This window comes from Hylobates moloch, unplaced genomic scaffold (assembly GCF_009828535.3).
Source record: "Hylobates moloch isolate HMO894 unplaced genomic scaffold, HMol_V3 SCAFFOLD_1, whole genome shotgun sequence".
NCBI classification, from domain to species: Eukaryota; Metazoa; Chordata; class Mammalia; order Primates; family Hylobatidae; genus Hylobates; species Hylobates moloch.
This window is the reverse complement of record NW_026652276.1, coordinates 139,482,974-139,501,798: the sequence shown is the minus strand read 5'-3', so window position 1 is coordinate 139,501,798 and position 18,825 is coordinate 139,482,974. Positions and strand designations below refer to the sequence as shown.

At 41.5% G+C, this 18,825-nt stretch overlaps 1 protein-coding gene across 6 annotated transcripts in view; it reads left to right on the top strand.

Moving 5' to 3' along the window:
* The window catches only part of CHN2 (chimerin 2), a 321,473-nt gene that overhangs the window by 281,715 nt on the left and 20,933 nt on the right, over positions 1-18,825 (top strand). For all 6 annotated transcript variants that reach the window (XM_032758423.2, XM_032758428.2, XM_032758432.2 and 3 more), the window contains one exon: positions 5,926-6,003. In XM_032758423.2, coding sequence (XP_032614314.1) covers positions 5,926-6,003 — 78 coding nt within the window. The remainder of the gene's footprint in view (positions 1-5,925; positions 6,004-18,825) is intronic.

Below are 18,825 nucleotides of genomic sequence, written 5' to 3'. Positions count from 1 at the left end.
ATATCTATCTATCTAGATCTTAGTCTGAAGACCTTTTCAAGAGAATCCTAGAAACAGAATAATTGGATCAATGCACATGAACTTTTCCAGGCTTTTGAGCCATCTCCAGCCTTTTTTTTTCCAGACACAGGCCAGTTCACACAAACACCAGTGGGATATTAAAGAACTCTCCTCACCACACCCTCATCATCATTCATAATATTGATTTTCATTTCATGCACTGCCATGAAGCAGAGAAGGCTGCAACAGCAGGACAGTGTTCGGAATAGGAGTATGGCTCGGGCAGTCAATACCTAAGGAAGATTCAGACTCAATAAACAGAACTGTAGAGCTCTCGGCAGCACAGACACTGTGGTTGGAATACAGGGAGACATCCAGGGACTAATGATGACATTTTCAATAAGCCCTCCTTAAAATGTAGCACTGGAATTTACTTGAAGTTTGTGGAAAGGTTGTGGATTGGTGGCAAATCACCTTCTCTAGAAATTGGTACTGATAAAGCACAATGTTGTGGTCCCTAGAATCTGAGAAGTGGTCCTGCCTGAAGCCAGGTGGAGGAGGAGCCGTTGCTTAGATGAACCTCTAGGGTCCCTTCTGGGCTTATGATGCTAGGTTATTAAAGCCAGTGTAGTGAGAGGGGTATTCGTCTTTCTCCTACCATTCCTTTCCTGGGACTTTATATGTCCACAGACACCCCAAAGAGCTCCATTTTCCCAGGTCTTCCTGCCCATTGACCCACCCTTTCCTCCTTGTCTTTATCTGACAACCTCTCATTGCCTTCTCGTTACTTGATTCCTTCTTGGATCCAGGATCCTAATTGTAGAGAGAAAGAAGAATAGTGAGAGGGCTTAGAAAATAGAATCCCAACCTTTATTCATCAAAAAAAGAAGAAAAAAGGAAGTGGTGAGCTTATGTCACCATTTATTTATAGCCCCACCTACTTCCAGAAGTATCTTAAGTAGTACCTGCTTTCACAGTGGGCTCAGGGAGAACTAAAGTCTCCTATTTAAAAACGAGTTCAGGGAACACCAGACCTGCTAGTCGTTGACAGACTATAATGGGGAAGAGAGTAATTCAAGCATTCAACCACTGCATATTTTTTAACGTAAGTATTATGGGGATGAGAGACTGTTTAAACAATATTTAAAAGCATAGATTTGGTGTATACCCAAAATAATTGAAAACAAAGGTTCAAACTAAACTTGTATGAGGATATTCTTAGTAGTGTGGTTCACAATTAGCCAAAAGGGAAAACAGTCTAAATGTCCATCAACTGATGAATGGAAATGAAGTGTGCTATATCCATACAACAGATTGTTATTCAGCAACAAAAAGGAATGAAGTACTGATACATGCCACAGCATAAATGCACCTTAAAACATGCTAAGTGAAATATCTAAAGAAAAAAGGAGCCAGATATCAAAACCCATATATTGTATGATTCTCTTTATACAAAATATCCAGAATAGGCAAATTCATAGAGACAGAAAGCAGATTGGTGTTTGCCAGAGGCTGGGAGGAGAAGAGAATGAGGAGCGGTACTGATGGGTACAGGGTTTCATTTTGGGGTGATGAAATGTTCTGGAACTAGGTAGTGGTGATCGTTGCAGAACATTGTAAATGCATTAAATGCCATTGGATTTTACATTTTTAAATGGTTAAAATGGTAAATTTTACGTTAAGTGTAGTAGAAGGAAAGACACTTGTTCTTCGGGGCTTTGGGGAAAGATAGGCTCAGTTAGTTGTGCCTATATTCTACCACTTACCAGCTATGTGGCCATGGGCAAGTCACTTAAACTCTCAGCTTCCATTTCCTCGTCTGTAAAATAAGGGTAATTATAGCAGTACCTACCTCGTAGGGTTTTGAATCTTAAATGAGTCAAAATATGCAAAGTGGGCCGGGTGCCGTGGCTCACACTTGTAATCCTAGCACTTTGGGAGAACAAGGTGGGTGGATCACCTGAGGTCAGGAGTTTGAAACCAGCCTGGCCAACATGGTGAACCCCCGTCTCTACTAAAAATACAAAAATAAGCCAGGCACAGTGGCACGTGCCTGTAGTCCAGGGTACTTGGGAGTCTGAGGCAAGAGAATCATGTGAACCCGGGAGGCAGAGGTTGCAGTGAGCCGAGATCGTGCCATTGCACTCCAGCCTGGATGACAGAGTGAGACTCCGTCTCAAAAAAAAAAAAAAACACCAATAAAAATTTAAAAAAATACATATATATATATATGCAAAGCGGTGAGTATAATACCTGGCACATAGTAAGCATGATATAAATATTAATATTTGTGTTATTAATTTAGCCCAGTATTCCGAACTGGAGACAGTGTTGCTTCCCAGGGAATATTTGGCCATGTCTGGAGACATTTTTTATTACATACTTAGGGGGAGGGGCTCTACTGGCATCTAGTGAATACAGGCAAAGAATGCCACTGAACATCTTGCAATGTACAGGACAGCCTCCCACAACAAAAGATTATCTGGCCCAGAAGACCATTCGTTCCAGTGAGAATCCCTGGTTCAAACAGAGCGTGTAGGGAAATGTGCTTCATCTCATGAATGTATATATTAAAATAGGTCAGGTAGAAATTTTCATTAGAAGAAGACAGTCAGCAAATGTATTAAATGTCCACTGTGTATAGAGAACACTATATTAGATATTACGGAGCATATGAAAGAAGGCAAGGAGCTGTCCTTGAGGAGCTGAGATAAAAAAGAGCTCTGTGTGAGGGGGTATTTCAGAGAGAAGTTTTTGCCAAGAGATTACTGTAATCAGTTTTCTCTTAATAAGAGGGTGATCTGAGGTCACCCACACTGCTCACAGTAATGCTCACTCAAAGGCCAACACTTCTAGTCCCCTATAAAGAAGCATCCTAAGGGAATAGTGTGTGGTTCCTTCACTTATCTGAATGTGTCTTGTGTTTGGGTAAATTCTATTGAATCAATAGCTGAAAAAGAAATCACTGTCACAAATGGAAATAAAAATTACTTGTTATACATACAAGCACAGACATGAAAAAATATTAAATCTCATTGTATTCAACCACCCATAGACCAAAAGGAAGAGATTCTTTTGCCCACTTTCCATGTAAATAGTTATTTGATCAGATTCTAAAAATGGTATATTCATGTCATTAGTCCATTCCACATCACAGAATTTGCCCTTACACAAATGGCTCACCATCAAAAGGTCTCTCTCGCTTTGCTAGCAGTGAAGGTTGGGAAAGGACCCTTTTTGCTTCTCTCCATCTTTTTACCTGTAGACTAAGGATGGGAAGCCCTGCAAAGGTATGCCAAGCCTTCACTTAACCCTTGCCATAGCAGTTGTCCTTCAGAATCGGACAGTGGGAAGAAGGGTCAAGGAGCCTGGTGAAGCCCATTAAGAGGGTAAACCCCTGGAGGGAACCTTGTCTTTGGAAGCCGAGGCAGTGGATGGGTGGTCACAGGAGGGACTGGAGACCCCACACCATGCAGTCATCTTTGCACACCTTCTTCCACAGCCCTGGCTTCCTATATGTACACGTGCTTTCTAGCAACTTACATTTATTCAGTGTCTACTGTGGCAAGGACTGTTATTAGACACTTTTGTAGGGGGAAACAAAAGTGAATTAAGCATAGAGCATGTCACAGTGAGTTCTCAGTGTGGCAGGGATAAGAGCTGTTATAGTCACTATAATACAAGACAGAAAGTGACAAGTGCAATCAAAAAATGTGGATAAAACACTATGGGATTTCAGAGGACACAGTTGGCCTTCAGTGGGGAGTCTGGAGAAGTCCTTTTGGAAAGGGTAGCATTAGAGTTAGAATGTAAATGTTGGTGAAAATGTAGATATGTTGAAAGGATGCTAGAATATTCTAAAGAACAGAGCAAGCTACCAAGGCGAGCAGTTAAGTATGTCACAGAAGAGATATTGTAGGATTTGTGGAGGGGAGTGTAGGGAAATAGGATGAGCTGGGTACATCAGGATCAGCTCATGAAAAACCAGCAATGCCAGGACACAGTTAAGCTATGGAGAAGCATGGGTGGATTAGGAAGATTGTTGCAGAGCGATGTGTAAGGTGGACTGGAGAGATAACAAGGGTCTGAGTTATGTGGGGAAAGAAAGGTAGGGAGAGGCCAGACTCAACCAATATCTGAGATAAAGCATTTGTCAGGACTGATGGCAGGATGAGGCAGCACATGGGTGTACCGAGGCAGCGGGACACGGTGTTGAGGAGCATGGGCACTGGACACAGATGCTTTGTGTTCTAGCCCTTGTTCTGCCACTTAAACTAGGCTGCATGTCCTTGGGCAAATTGCTTTACCTCTCAGTGCCTTGATCTCTTCATCCAAAAGAATTGGGAACAAAAATCTTGCTCCTCACATCCCCATATGCTGCGGATTAAATGAGTGAAGTGCCTTTGACACATTCTAACGTCCTCTGACACAGCATAAATTATTGTGCTCAATAGCTTAACGTAAAAATTGGGTGTTATTATTGAAGGTAACGAGAGGATGAAATGGGAGGATGAACTTTTGAACCAAGTTAAAATCATGGTGTTTACCAGGAATAAAGAATTACACCTGGGAAGGAGTGATCTTTGGTTACTCTTCACAAGGCTGCTTGGAGGGGCTGCAGCATGGAGCCCTTGTTTGAGTAGAGGACAGGACTGCCCATCTACATAAAGGCCCAGTTATCTAGATCTTGTTTTCTAGTTCCTAAAGCATTAATTTTACTGTCTGGCATTAGCTGCATTAATCTTCACCAATGAGTCAGGAGTACTCCCAAGACATCAAGATTTCCCTACTTCTTTTCACGGGGAGACCTAGGATCAAAGAATTAGGGTCATGGGAGACCATCAAACAGATGATGCTTTTAAGAGCAAGGAGGCCATTTGTATAGGCTTGGGCACTAACAGAATGAACATTGAAGACGTTTTATTTAAAAGAAAAGCAACTATGATGTTTTGATTTTAGGTAAGGAATATTGTCTTGTCTGTGTGGGTTTGAGCAGAGTTTGTTCGTGCAGGAAGGACAGGAGAGCCTGAGGAGTGTCCTGAGGCAAGACATCCTGCCTCTTATTCTGCAACTTTGCAGAACTCAGAGTGGAAAAGCTTTGCTCTCCTCTGATACCCCATTTGGTGCTCAGACTGTTCCAATGTAATGCATGCATAAGAATAAAAATTAAGCTTTCAAGTGCTAAGGCAGATTTTTAACAAAGAGACATAGGCTTTACCCCTATAAGATTAAACAGTCATCAGGGTTTAAAGGTTTAATCTGTTGGAGTTCAGCCCAGGATGGGGTTCAGAGCCCCGGATTAATTGGATGCAGCCTCAGACTCTGAACATCATAGCTGCCTGGCGGGTGTGTGTGCTGGTGTGATTGAGTGTGAAATGTGCTAATAAGTAGGAGAGACCTCTCCTTTGCAATGTGTAGCGGCAGGAGAAAGCAAGCTGCCGGCCCCTGCCTCCCTGAATCCTCAGTGGCTGACTGGATACCGCTTCTGGGGGTTGCTGTGCACATGAATGTTTGCTATTGTTCCAGGCACACGTCGGCCTTAAGAAATAGCACAAAACAGGCCCATCCTTATTCAGAAGCCGGGCCCCCTCCATCACTCAAACTGGGCCTTTCAGGTCACATGCCGGAGGCTGCTGCAGACAGGACCCAGCTGCCTCAAATCTGCCGCCTAACATTAGCTGCGGTTCGAAAATCCTGACAGCACGGGGCTTCCTGGGCTCTGCAGAGCAAACTAGAAAGATCTGGGATCCAGGCACTATGTTCTCTGAAGAACTGTGGCTGGAAAATGAGAAAAAGTGTGCTGTGGTTCGGAAGTCTAAGCAGGGCAGGAAACGCCAAGAACTGCTGGCCGTAGCTTTGGGGGTGAAGGTGGGTGTCAAAGGCGGCTTTCTTTGGCCCCCTCTCAAACTCTTTGCCTGTTCACAGATCTCCTCCCTGGTTCGAAGGGCAGCCCTCACACACAACGACAACCACTTCAACTATGAGAAGACACACAACTTTAAGGTAAGCAAGCCTCTGCATTCCTTTTTCTGTTACAAAAGGGCAGGTGGAAAGGTACAGTGTATAGTTTCCATCTGGTTTCTGACTGTAAAGTCAAGAGACAATGAATTCCTTTGCTTTCCACATTTAGCTATAAGCTTAACACCCATGCTTTCTGTCAATTCAAACTGGAGACCTCAGAAAGCAGTCTGCTCAGTGCTTATGCCTGGAAACACCTTATCTGGATGTTGACTTAGTTTTGGAGAATTGGGCCCATTGCCACTTCACGTTCCCATGTCCAGTGAAATAAACACAGAGCATGCCCAGTCTCTCTCAGTCAGAGATGTTCTGCTGAGAGCTGAGCAGTACTTTTCCACTCAGTAAAGAATATTGCCGTCTCTGAGCAAGGGAAAACAGTTGCCTGTTTCTCGTTTGGTGTTTTGTCTTTTGTTTTCAGTGATGCTAACTCCTTTCCTTTATGCGTAGACAGCTGTGAAATCAAATAATGACAGGAGATGCCATCCAGAAGCTTTTGTTTGTGCTCCGGGTACGGCTAGCAGGGGGGCACCCTTGGTCACAGCCTTTATCCTGCTCACCAGACCAAACAAAAAGATCTGGAAACCTGGTGAGGGGTTAAGTGGAATTTCCCATGTGAATTTATAAACTGGAAAGACCGCTATCTTCATTTCAGACTGGTACTTGTAGAAGGGGCCTGCCATCAGAAAATTATGGCCTGTTTCCTTTGCCCAAGTGTTTTCCAAGAAGGGCTGGAAAGGGATGCCGATGCCAAATTGTCTAGCTTGAATTGCAGTTGAGGGGAGGAGAGACAGGTTAGAGTTAGAGGCTTTACCCCAAAAAGTGAGCTGGCAGTTTGAAAGTTGGGGAGAGTGGAAATGGAGGATCCAGGAAGAAAACAATAGGCAGGAGAAGCAAAATGTGAATTGCCTTCTTTTAAAAAAAATTCTTGTTTCCTTTAGGGTCAGTAACCCAAGTGACTCTTGGAATTAGATAACCCTTTTGTCAGAGGTGATGAAGGAAACTGATTTTATTCTGTTGCTTTCCGATCCTTTCTAAGGACAAATATTCATCTATTAAATATACATTGGTGTTAGTTTGGTCTGTTTTCCCTGCATCTGTTTTTAGAAAGCCAGCAGCTCAGGCATTTGCATGCTATAATTGAACTGAGGAATGGAATTATACAGCCCTACACACTTAGCGTTAGGGTGAAGAATCGCATTGCATAGGTCCTCTTCTATGCCAAAGCTTTTCATATTTCTCCCATCACTGAATATTGACAGGTCTAATTTGGAGCATTAAATGCCTCCCTTTTTTTTTTTTTACTCTGTTTTCCATTTTTATCCTCATTAATTTTTTTTGGCCTTAAGAAAGTGTTTTTCTGATTTTTAGTAGAATTCCTTGATTTTTTTGCATCCCGTGGATACACTACTAGTGATGAGAGGATGGATCTTCATGGACTTGTAAATTCTTTTTCTTCCTCTTGAAAATTCCAATTCATTTGGCTTTAAGAAATTGGAATTATGCCATACCATAATATGTTTGCATGGAGTAGCTTGTCCATGTATATTCTGTGTCTGAGCTTCTGTTAAAAACACACAAATATACATAGTTGATATTTTCAAAACTAATTTCAGTCCTTTTAATGTTAGATCCCTGAATGGAAAATTAATCTTAAGACATTTTAAAACTAAAACATAGTTAAATCTTATTTTTTAAGTAGTACTGTTGCTAACACAATATATTACTTATCACTGGAAAACACCAGCAGCTCTTTTAATATTTGCTTAAAAACTCAAAAGCTATTCACTGTTACAGCTCTTGAAAGAAGAAAAGGCACAAAATAGAGAAGTTGTTCAAGAGGAGTACACAAGCCAGACAGGAGCGTTTCTCTTCCGTGTTTTAAACAGACATCTTTGAAACTTAGCAGACCCCAAGTAGCCGTGACAGTTGATTGTGGCATTCAATGGTACTGTTGGTGCCACTGTCCTTAAGAATGAGTGGCAGGGGCCGGCCGGATGAGGCATCCCCTTTGTCCTTCCTTGCCCTTTCCACCCTCAATCTCCCCATTCCTCACCCGCAACTAACTCTAGGTGGAAACTTTATATGGTTTTTGGAAGAACATTCAAAAAGCAGGCTCAGGCTATAAATACAGTGGCAGGTTTTTAGGGACAAGCCACTGAACTGAACTAAAGGAAGAAAATTCTTATCCTGGGTCCCTGCCATCTGCTTGGAATTTGTGTTTCAGACCTTAATTTTACATTGGCTTTTTATTTACATTAACTTCTAATGGGCTTTATTTGGAAGCCTTCTTGATTTGTAATTCGGGTTAATATTTGAGGCTACTATGTGCATAGCATATATAGTAAGCAGTCAATAAAAAGAACAAATAATCACATTTTCATGCTCATCAGCTAATAGGCTTTGCTAGCTGCTGTCTGCACTTTTTTCTAGAGGCCTCCTGCCTGACATTCAAATCTGCCAGTAGAGTTTGTCTTCTTACCCCATAACAAGATTGTTTGCCCCAGTCAGAACTATTACCCCAGGTAAAAAGCCCTTTCCTTTGCTCTGCCCAGGAACTTTGTCAAGAGGAATGAATAGAAACCCCCAACATTCCCTAAGTTGGGACCTTGTGCTCTATTCTATCAGAAAGCTCGCAGTCACTGCCTTTGCTTCTCAAACAAAGCTTGTTGAAGCAAAGTAAAATTCAGCTCTGAGAACAAAAGCTTTGGGAACCAAAGGACAGTTGCGCCTCATCGCATGCAATAATTGTATACTTTTCAACACTATGTGCTTATGCAATCTTTGCTCATTTAAAGCCTGGATTTCCTAGGGTTACTTGTACCTACTAGGCACTGAGAGGTATTTGTTGGAGGAATGGTGAAATTAACAGACTCCTCTCTAAAATGAAAACTGTTTGTCAAGAGAAAAACCACTCGGTTATTTAGCTCATTTTATAACTGCATCTCTGTTTATCTAGTTGATTTAAGGAGGCACTCTGCTGTAACTGGAAGAGCTCTCTTTTGAATGGTCCACCCTAATAATACCTTATGGCTGAGCTCTGAAAATCTTCAGGCCAGCCAACCCCAGAGGCCCGGCAGTCGGGTTGCTCGGCTTCCTCCCCACACTTAGCGCAGTGCTGAGGTAGCTTTAGCCCGCGTAGTACTCCTGGCCACACCATGTTCTTCCAAAGAGCTCAGCTCTCTCTGCCTCAGTTCCCTCATCTATAAAATGGGAGTGTTGTGAGGTTTAAAGTATACATGCGAGTCACTTATCATGGTCTCTGGCACCTAGTAAGTATTCATTTGATGTTAGCATCTATTATTATCTTTTTGTGCCTCTCACTTGTATTTTTGTATCTAGCTTTTTCAGTTTTTATTTTCTACCCTCTCTTCTTCATGCCTTTCTTTCATCTCTTTTCTACCATCTCTTTCTTCTTCTCTCGTTAATTATATGTAAGAGAAAATGAAATAAAGCCTGATGGTGGTTATTTCCTTGAATGTATTCCATCCTGTAGCCAATACTGGTTTATATCCCTTGTTTGATTAAAAAGTAAATGGATGACTTAGATGATTTAGATTTAGATTTCACACATTTTTCTCCCAGCTTTTAAAAAATACTTTCTACTAAAGCTGTCATAACAAATGACCACAAACTTGGTGGCTTAAAACAACACAAATTTATTTGCTCATGGTTTTGAAGGCTGGGAAGTCTGAAATCAAGGTATGGGCAGGGTTGGGTCCTTCTGGAGGCTCTGAAAGAGAAACTGCCCTGCAGCTCTCTCCTAGCTTCTGGTGGTTGCTGGCAGTCCTTGGCATTCTTTGTCTTGTAGAAACACCACTCCAATCTCTGCCTCCATCTTCATATAGCCTTCTCTGTGTGTCTCTGTGTATCTGTCATCTTCTTATTAAGGTTGCCAGCCATGGGATTTAGGGCCCATACTAATCCAGTATGATGTCATCTTAATTATATCTTCAAAGACCCTATTTCCAAATAAGGTCATATGCACAGTGACCCAGGGTTAGGAGTGAAGCACACCTTTCCGAGGATATACAATGCAACCCGTTATAGGAACTGTAATTGACATTTTCAGGAACCCTCAATAGGAAGGATCTCTAGCTTCACCCTAAAGGATGCATTGTCAGTAATGTTAAAGTTTACAGTTTCATTAAAGATTTTTATGTCCATGAAAAAAGGTCTTTAGATGTAATCTAATTGCTCCTAAGTGTCAACCCCTTGGTCCAGGCACAACCGCTAATTTCCATGGCTATTGATTTTAACATCTTTAAAGAAAAGTTTTCATGGATTTTTCTTATCAATGCTTCATTGCTCTGATAGAAAGTGGTGAAACTTATTCTTTGTCTCTTATCTTTACCAAGCATTTCTTCATTAAAAGAGGCACCAAAAAAAAACTTTAAAATAGCTGGTGAGCTTCCATTTTTAGTAGTAAGTTGAAAGCGTCTATTTGCTGTAGCTGGTTCATATTCAGAGTATATGTTATACTTTATAATCAAATTTATGATGTAGCTATTAGTTCACACTAATATGTGTGCCTGATTATGCAGGACTGGGCAGGTAATGTGTGAGACCTAGTATAAAATGAAAATGTGAGGTTCTTGTTAAAAAAAATTATCGAGACTTTCAAAACTGTGACAGCAGCACATTAAACCATGCTAAGGACAGGGCTCTGTGCAACCGCACAGGTCACATGTGCCCTGAAGCTGACCCTGTGGTGATGTATAAAAAAACAGGAGTAAAAGACAAGCTTCTGTGAGCACTCAAAGAGGAGGGGGCTCCCTGGTGCTGGGGATCCTGTGTAAGAGGCAGTGTGGTTGTCTCTTAGCCTTAACCAAGAATCCTCGTGGGTAGGTGGAAAGTTGGCTGAAGCCCAAGTAGATAAATAGATCAAGGATGGTTATACAGGGGAAAGAAAGAGCACCCAGGCTATGCAAACAACAGGAGTGAAAACTTGGAGTCAGAAATGTGCCAGGAGCGAATAAGGTGCAGGGGAGAGACCTCGGGGACAGAAAGGAGTCCATCACATTTAAATCATCAGCTGGGGTGGGCCAGATGGTGGAAAGATGATGATTCCTGGGCCCTGGAGCCATCAGAGTCTCCTGAGCAGGCCCTTCCCCCACTCAGCCTGCTGCTCCTGTTCCCAGCCTCTCCAGTCTGCATGGGGATCTGCATTACTCTTTCCTACCAACTTCTCTCTCACCCCCATGCACTTCTGGGACTCCTTTCCTTCTTCCCCATATGGAATATGGATGGAGGGCAGAGGCCCACAAAGTTCTAACCCCCCTCACTGTGTGTTCCCCACTCCCTTTCCACCCCCCTTCCACCTCCTGCCCAGCCTGTACCAGCTTCCCTTTTCTCCCTAGTGCTGATCACCAGCTGACATCGTACATATTTATGTGTTTGTTTGCCTGCCTTCCCCTTACCAGAGGGAAACTCCCGATGGGAGGGGGTGGGTAGAGAGGGTTCGTGGAGTGGGGATTTTTGTCTGTTTTATTGACTGCAGAAATCCCAGTGTCTAGAACAGGTCCTGGCCCGCAAGCTGTTCATTCACGTTGGCAGAAAGCAGGGGACCGTATCTCCCTACAGTTGAGCTTTCAGAGGCCTCTCCTCACTCCCTGCCCTGCAGTTTGCCCTCTTGTATGGCTCGTGTGTTGTATGCACTTGTGTTCATTGTACTAGAGTCCTTCCAGGGAGTGGGCCCTTGCCAGGGTCATCAGATGGTGCAGGAGAGATGGAGGCCCTACCAGGATGTGTCGGGCCAGCTCTCAATCCCCATTTGCCAGGGATGGTGACTGTGCAGTGCTACCCTGTGTCTGATCCGTGGGAGTGGGCGGGTAAGGGGGAGGAGGGATCTGTCCCAGTTCACTACAGCTGTCCTGTGTGGTGCCTTTCAAAAGCGTCCCATCAGGACACAGGGGAAATGGTTGCCCTACTTACTCTTATATGTCCCCCACTCTGCTGACAGACTGAGCATGCACCAGGAGCACCCCATTCCCATGGCACACCCCATCGCGTGTGCTCTTGTAGCATGCTCCTTCTCAACATGCAACCCCCACCCCATGCTATCCTGGAGGCCAGGACTAGAAGTTCAAGAAGCTGAGAATATGTCCCCACGCTCCCACTAAAACACCTGTCCAGGACGTGGCAGCACCACCACCTCCCAGTTTGGATTTGTGGCTCCTTGATGATTTCTAGGCCTTTCATTCATTTTTGCATTCTTCTCAGTCTAGTGGTCATTTGCTTTGGAAGAAGACTTTTTGCTTCCCGCATGCAAGCCCCTCTCTCTTCCTCTTCCCCCTTGACCTCATAAAAGTGTGTCAGCCCTTCGTGTCATTCCCAGCATTTTGTCTGCCTTGCCTTCTTGTCAAGCTCCCTGGTGTCCATCACCCTTTTCTGTCCATCTGATGCTACTTCTGTGCCTGGAGAACAGGGATGGCTGGATATTGCACCTGCAAATTGACACAGGCAGAAATTGGCTTCAGAATGGTTGGGGGCTTTTTTTTTTTTTTAAGTTAGTAATCAGAAAAGGCTGTTTTGTCAGAAACAAGTCTGGAAAGAAAATTCAAAAGAAAGGCAAAACTCATCACCTTAAATGTAAAATGAGGGACTCAAAGTGAGACTGGAATAAACAGGTTTGGAAATATATGGCTTTATTAAAAAAATGTTTCTGCTCCCAGAGTGCTATGCAGAGGAGTTGTTTTTGTCTACCTCCTACTTCAGCCTGCTCCACCATTATAATGATTACAAACTCCTTGTTTTCAAGTAATATAACCCCTGGAAACTATCTTAAGCTAAATAGACTATTACACAGGATGGTCTCATAAAGCCTCCAGGGAATACTCAGAACTCAGAGACGGGTGGAAACAGGAACTGGGAGTATACCTGGAGCCAGTTTCTCCCTCTCTTCCTCCTTCCCTCCCTCTTTTCTTCTTTTTCTCCTTCTAACTCTCTCCCTCTTTCTCTCCCCCTCCCTCCTTCCTTTCCCTCCCTACTTTCTTAATGTCTTCCTTTCTCTGTCTCTCCTTCTCCCTCTCCTTCCTCCAGAGGCATCCAGTAGAGGCCAGGTGTGCTACTAAACGTCCAGGACAGGCCACCACAACAAAGAGTTATGCAGCCCTAAATGCCAGTAGTGCTGAGATTGAGAAACCTCACCACTGGCAATGGGGAGCCACTCGAGGTTTTTGAGCCGGGAAGTGTCAAAAGGATGTGGGTGTTGATGTGCTCATAAACCTGACCAAAGTTAAATAGCATGAGAATATCTTACTTTATGCAATGGGGAGACTCCCAGAAAGCTTTGAGACAATCAATATTTTAGAAATGCAATCCTATCTTAAACTAAAGCAGCTGCTAATGAGAAGTCCAGGGATCTGTGGTGCTGGGTTTGAGAAACTCAGCTCTCCTGCCCCATCTGCTTGGCCAGCCTTTCAGAGGGAACTCAGAGTCTCTGTCATAGATTGATTCACCTCTGCTGTGTTTTCGTACATCTGAAAAGGGTCACTTCAAGGTTAGTACTTCATCTGGTCTTGCAAAAGGGGAGATTCCAAAGTTTAACCTAATTTTTCATATGAGATGAATGTCACATGGTTGTGGGAAATACAGTAAATTATAGGAAAAGTCCTTGGCAGAGATCCGGAAGCCCTGACTGTGCTGCTGACCTGGGTGACGCAGGATAGGCTGACTGCCCTCCAGCCTCTCAGTTAGCCCTGGGCAAAGGCTAGACTAGACCTCCAGAACCCCGCCACATGTAGCCGGAAGGGACTTTAGCTCTCTCTTCTGTGAACATAAAGTAGCGAAACAAACAAACTGCCTCTGACCCAAAAATTCCTTTTCAAAGCAAAAGAATAAAATTCTGATTTTTAATATGAATAATAAAATGACAAATTGAGGCAATAAGGTTTCCATCTATACCAGTGCTTCTCAATAAAGGAAACTTCACCCCCCACCTCCCCCGCCCGACCCCTGGGGGACATTTGTCAATGCCTGCAGATATTTGTGATTTGGCCCAGCTGGGAGCGCTACTGGCATTTAGTGGGTGGAGGCCAGGGATGCTGCTAAACATCCTACAATGTACGAGGCAAACGCCCACAACAAAGAATTTTCCAGCACAAAATGTTAATCAGTAGTGCCAAGGCTAAGAAATCATGATGTATACTGGTAAGAAAAAGCAAAATTCTCAACTGCAGCATGTCATAAACAGTACTTCTCCTTCTTACAGTTTAGATCCCAGGCTGAACTGATATTAATACATTTGGGTGGTGTCTACTTTGACCCATCAAAACATATCTCGTATAAAACCACTAGAGAATACTGCCTTCCAGATTCAGCAGATATGAGACAAATAACATCCTGTTCATTTAGAAAGAGCTATGTTGAGGGATACTTGCTAAATGCCTGAGATCTGGCTGGATGACTCTTCTTGCTCTTGTTTTTACAAAGTAGCCATTCCTGGGCTATTTGTCAAACATACCTTATCTCATGTAATATCATCTTTTTTGTTTGGTGTGGTTTTTGAATTCCAGGCAGACCGTGCCTAGTATAATAGTCTTGGACAGACATTCTTCCTGTCTGGAGTATTTTCTTCCTGTCTAAAATATTTTAGTTACTGCCCTAAAGTTTTCAAAATGTTCTTTCTCTAAAAAGATATTCTTGCAAATCAATGAACTTCAGAAAATGGAAAAAGCTGACCAGTGAATTTTAAGATATGGTGTATTTCAATGAAAGAGTAGACATAATAAGTAGAAGCCAAATAAAATGGGCTCAGAGCATGCCCTCAGCATTTACATGTAGCTTTCTGTCTAGAGATTGTCCTTGCGGATCCAAAAGAAAATTGAACAATATATTGGTCATGAAAATAAACAATGGCCCATCACCAAAAAGGAAAGTAGGCAATGGGCCTAAAATAATGTTTAACTTTACATCCCTGCTCTATTCTCATTTTGTTTTATTTTTGGGGGACTGTGTGGGGACACTGGGCGTTACTTGCTCTTCGAGATGTCTATGCATCTATTTGGCTGGACAAATGAGATCAAAGGCAGTAGGGATACTTGTTGGGAAAGGATGTTGGTAAATATGGACAGTGATAATAAGCATTAAAATGCAATCCTGATGTGTTCAATTATTTTTAAAAATATTGGCAAAAAAAGTGAAATTTTAGAAAATCTGTGATTAGCCTATCCTGTTTTTCCTGAAACAATAGGCCAGTTTATATTTTGTCAATATGCATTCTGTCCATGTGTAGTAAACATGTAGCCACTCACTTAATTTCTAAATATCGCATTTTCATTTTTACCCCAAGATATAGGGATATTTAACATGAGGTTATTTCATCCACTCAAGATGTTTCAGAGAACAACGTGATGTCATTCTTTTTTTTTTTTTTAAACACCATTTGCCAGAAAAGAATGCCTTTCAAAACCTAAGCCCACCTTCATTGGCCTTTGGTTATGCTGTTTCCTCTTCTGTAAATGTCTTCCTCAAGTCATCTGCTCCCCTGTCTACACCATCACTTCCCCACCTGCTCTATCTTTCCCAGGCTGGTGAATTCCTGTCCATCCTTCAAAGCCCAGTTCAATATCCCCTTCCGCAGACTTCTAGGAAGAATTTATTATTCTCTCCGTTATACTACCATAGGATCTCCTACATGTTCTGCCGTATCACCTGACACATAATTGCCTGTTTATTCTTGTAGATAATGAGATCCTTGAGTGCAGGCAGTTCTTATTCCTCTGATCTATTTCAACTTTGTATATCCAAGGACTAGTACAAGGCCAGGTTCAAAGCAGGCAATCAGCATGTAAATATCAAACAAACGAGTGAGTTGTTTGATAGTTGCTGGAAAGGTGGAAATAAGATGAAAATAGGATATAATTCATCTGTCCGACATCCTTCCCCCATTAATTTGTAATGCCACTTCTGAGATATACCAAGTATCCATATATGTGATTTGGTTTCTTGTCTTTGCAATGTATACTACTGGTACCAAATGTACTGTACCAAACATACTGGGCTTTGGCTCTCTATTTGAAATGTTATTGTATTATATTCAGAATATGGTATGTATGGTATCAGTTTTTTGTATATGTTGAAGCTTAATTTGTGGTCAATTGATATGAATATTCCAAGTGGTTTTGAAAAGTGTGTGTGTTCTTTGAATTGCTGGATATGAGATCCTTTTTGTATTCACAGATCAACTTTAGCTATTTGATCTAGTTTCTGTGAAAGATGTCAAGATCATTATGATTGTGGATTTGTCAATTTATCTTTGTAAGTCTTTCAATTTTGCTTTATATTTTTGAGACCATATTTTCATATAAAAGCTCAAAATTATATCCTCCTGGTAAAAATAAATCTCTATTATCTCTATCACTAATACTGCTATAATATATAATATTTATATATGTTTGCTCTATTTTGGGTTTCTATTGGCTAGTTTTCTGGGTATGTCTTTCTTACATTTCTCTCATGTTTTAGTTGTGTTTCTTGAAAGGATTTTTAAAATGTTATCTAAAAATCTTTTTTTGTGATGAATTAGAGCCACTTATTCCGATTAGAGTTGTATAACGATTTTTTCTATAATCACTGTACTTTTCTATCACATCTTTTTTCTCCTTCCCTGCTTTTTATTGGTTTAATTAAACCTATATTTCTTTTTCCTTTATGTATTTGTGTGTGTGTGAGAGAGAGAGACAATCTCAGTCTGTTGTCCAGGTTGGAGTACAGTGGCGCCATCATAGCTCATTTTAACCCTGGACACCTGGGCTCAAGCCATCCCCCCATGTCAGTCTCCTGAGTAGCTAGGACTACAGGCATGCGCTACTATGCCCAGCTAAATTTCAAACTCTTTTTAGAGATGGAGTCTCACTATGTTGCCCAGGCTGGTCTCTACCTGGCCTCAAGTGATCCTCCTACCTTGACCTCCCAAAGCACTGGGATTACAGGCATGAGCTACCACACCTAGCCATATATTCTTTTTGATTAATGGATTTCATCCCAACCTTTTTTAAATTATCAAAAATTTAATACGTGCAGAATTGACTTAAAATATTCTTCAGTTAATTAGTAGCTCTTCTTACATTTCCCAAATTAAAAGAACTTTAGACTTCTTCATCCCCTTCAAACTTCCATGTCATTTTTTCACCCCGTGTTTAAGTCCCCTACAATTAGTCATCTTGTTATTGTTGTATGCATATAGGGCATGATTAGATTGACCCACATTTACCAGTTTTCTTGCTCACCACTGCTTCTGGAAATCTTTCCTCCTAGATTCAATTTGCTTATCACTGAAGTATATCCTTTAGTATTTCTTCAAATGAGGATCTGTGATTGGAAACTCTTGACATTTGTCTGAAAATATCTTTATTTCACCCTTGCTCTTAGATGATAATTAGCTGGGTATAAAAGTTAGGTTGGCAATATTTTTGTCAGAGCACTTTGATGAAATTATTCAATAATCTATTCATCTCTTCCTGCTGAAGAAAAGTCTATTTTAACCTATTTCTGTCCTTTCAAAGATAACCTGTTTTGGTTTTTCTTGTTGTTTTTTTGGGATTTTGCTTTGTCTTTTGGTATTCTGTAATTTCAGTATAATCGGCATAGATACAGATTATTTTTATTTATCTGGTTTGAGTCTCATTTAGCTTTTTTTTAATCTGAAGATTTTGTGTCTCTTACTACGAATTCTGGAAAGATTTCAACTATTCTTCTCCTTAAATATATATTGCTTCCACAGATACCCTAAACTCCATCATTTCTCAACTTCTGAGGATCATCACTCCTTTGCTTATCTTTTCTGTCTTCTGCATTTCCAGTCTCTGACCTATTGTATCAATTTCATCAACAAGTCAACTTGCCCTGGTGTTTCCTATCTTTTAAAAAAGTCCTCCCTTGACTCCACATCTCCCTTGAACTATCCTCTATCTCTGCTGAACATCATAGCCAGCCTTCCTGATAGAGGAGGTACCCACATATTTCTCTACTTCCTTACCTTCTTCAGTTCAGTTGAGTCTTACTTCTACCCTCAGCCATCCAAAGAGATTGCTCTTGCTAAGGTTGCTAATGACTTCCATGTATCTGAGTCAATATTTAGTACTTATTTCATTGAACCTCTTACCAGCATTCAATATAATTGACCATTCATTCCCTAAAACATTCTTCACCTCTTGGCTTCTGGAACACTTTGTTGGTTTTCTCTAAATGTTTGAACACTGAGTGCTTGGGGATGAGCTCTCTTTTGTTTTCTACTCCCTACCCTTAATATAGTCATGTGCTATATAACAATATTTAGGTCAACAATGAACCATATATATCATGGTGAACCCATAAGATTAAAATGGAGCTTCCCTATGTAAGTGTACCATTTTTTATCCTTTATACTGTATTTTTACTGTACCTTTTCTATGTTCAGATATGTTCAGGTACATAAATACTTACTGTTATGTTACAGTTGCCTACAGTATTTAGTAAAGTGACATGCTGTAGAGGTCTGTAGCCTAGGAGCAATAGGCCATACCATATAGCCTAGATGTGTAGTAGGCTCTACCATCTAGGTTTGTGCAAGTACGCTCTATGATGATCCCCCTCAATGATGAAATCACTCAAGGATGCTTTTCTCAGAATGTATCTCCATCATTAAGTGATGCATGACCATACTTTTTATTCATTCACACGATTTTAAATATCTATTCATCATAGATAGTGAAATTTATACCTCTGGTCTTTGCTCCTCCTCTGAGCTCTCAAATTATGAGTTCCTGCTTGACACTAACACTTGGATATCAAAGCAGCATTGAACCCTAACCCATCTAAAATGGAATT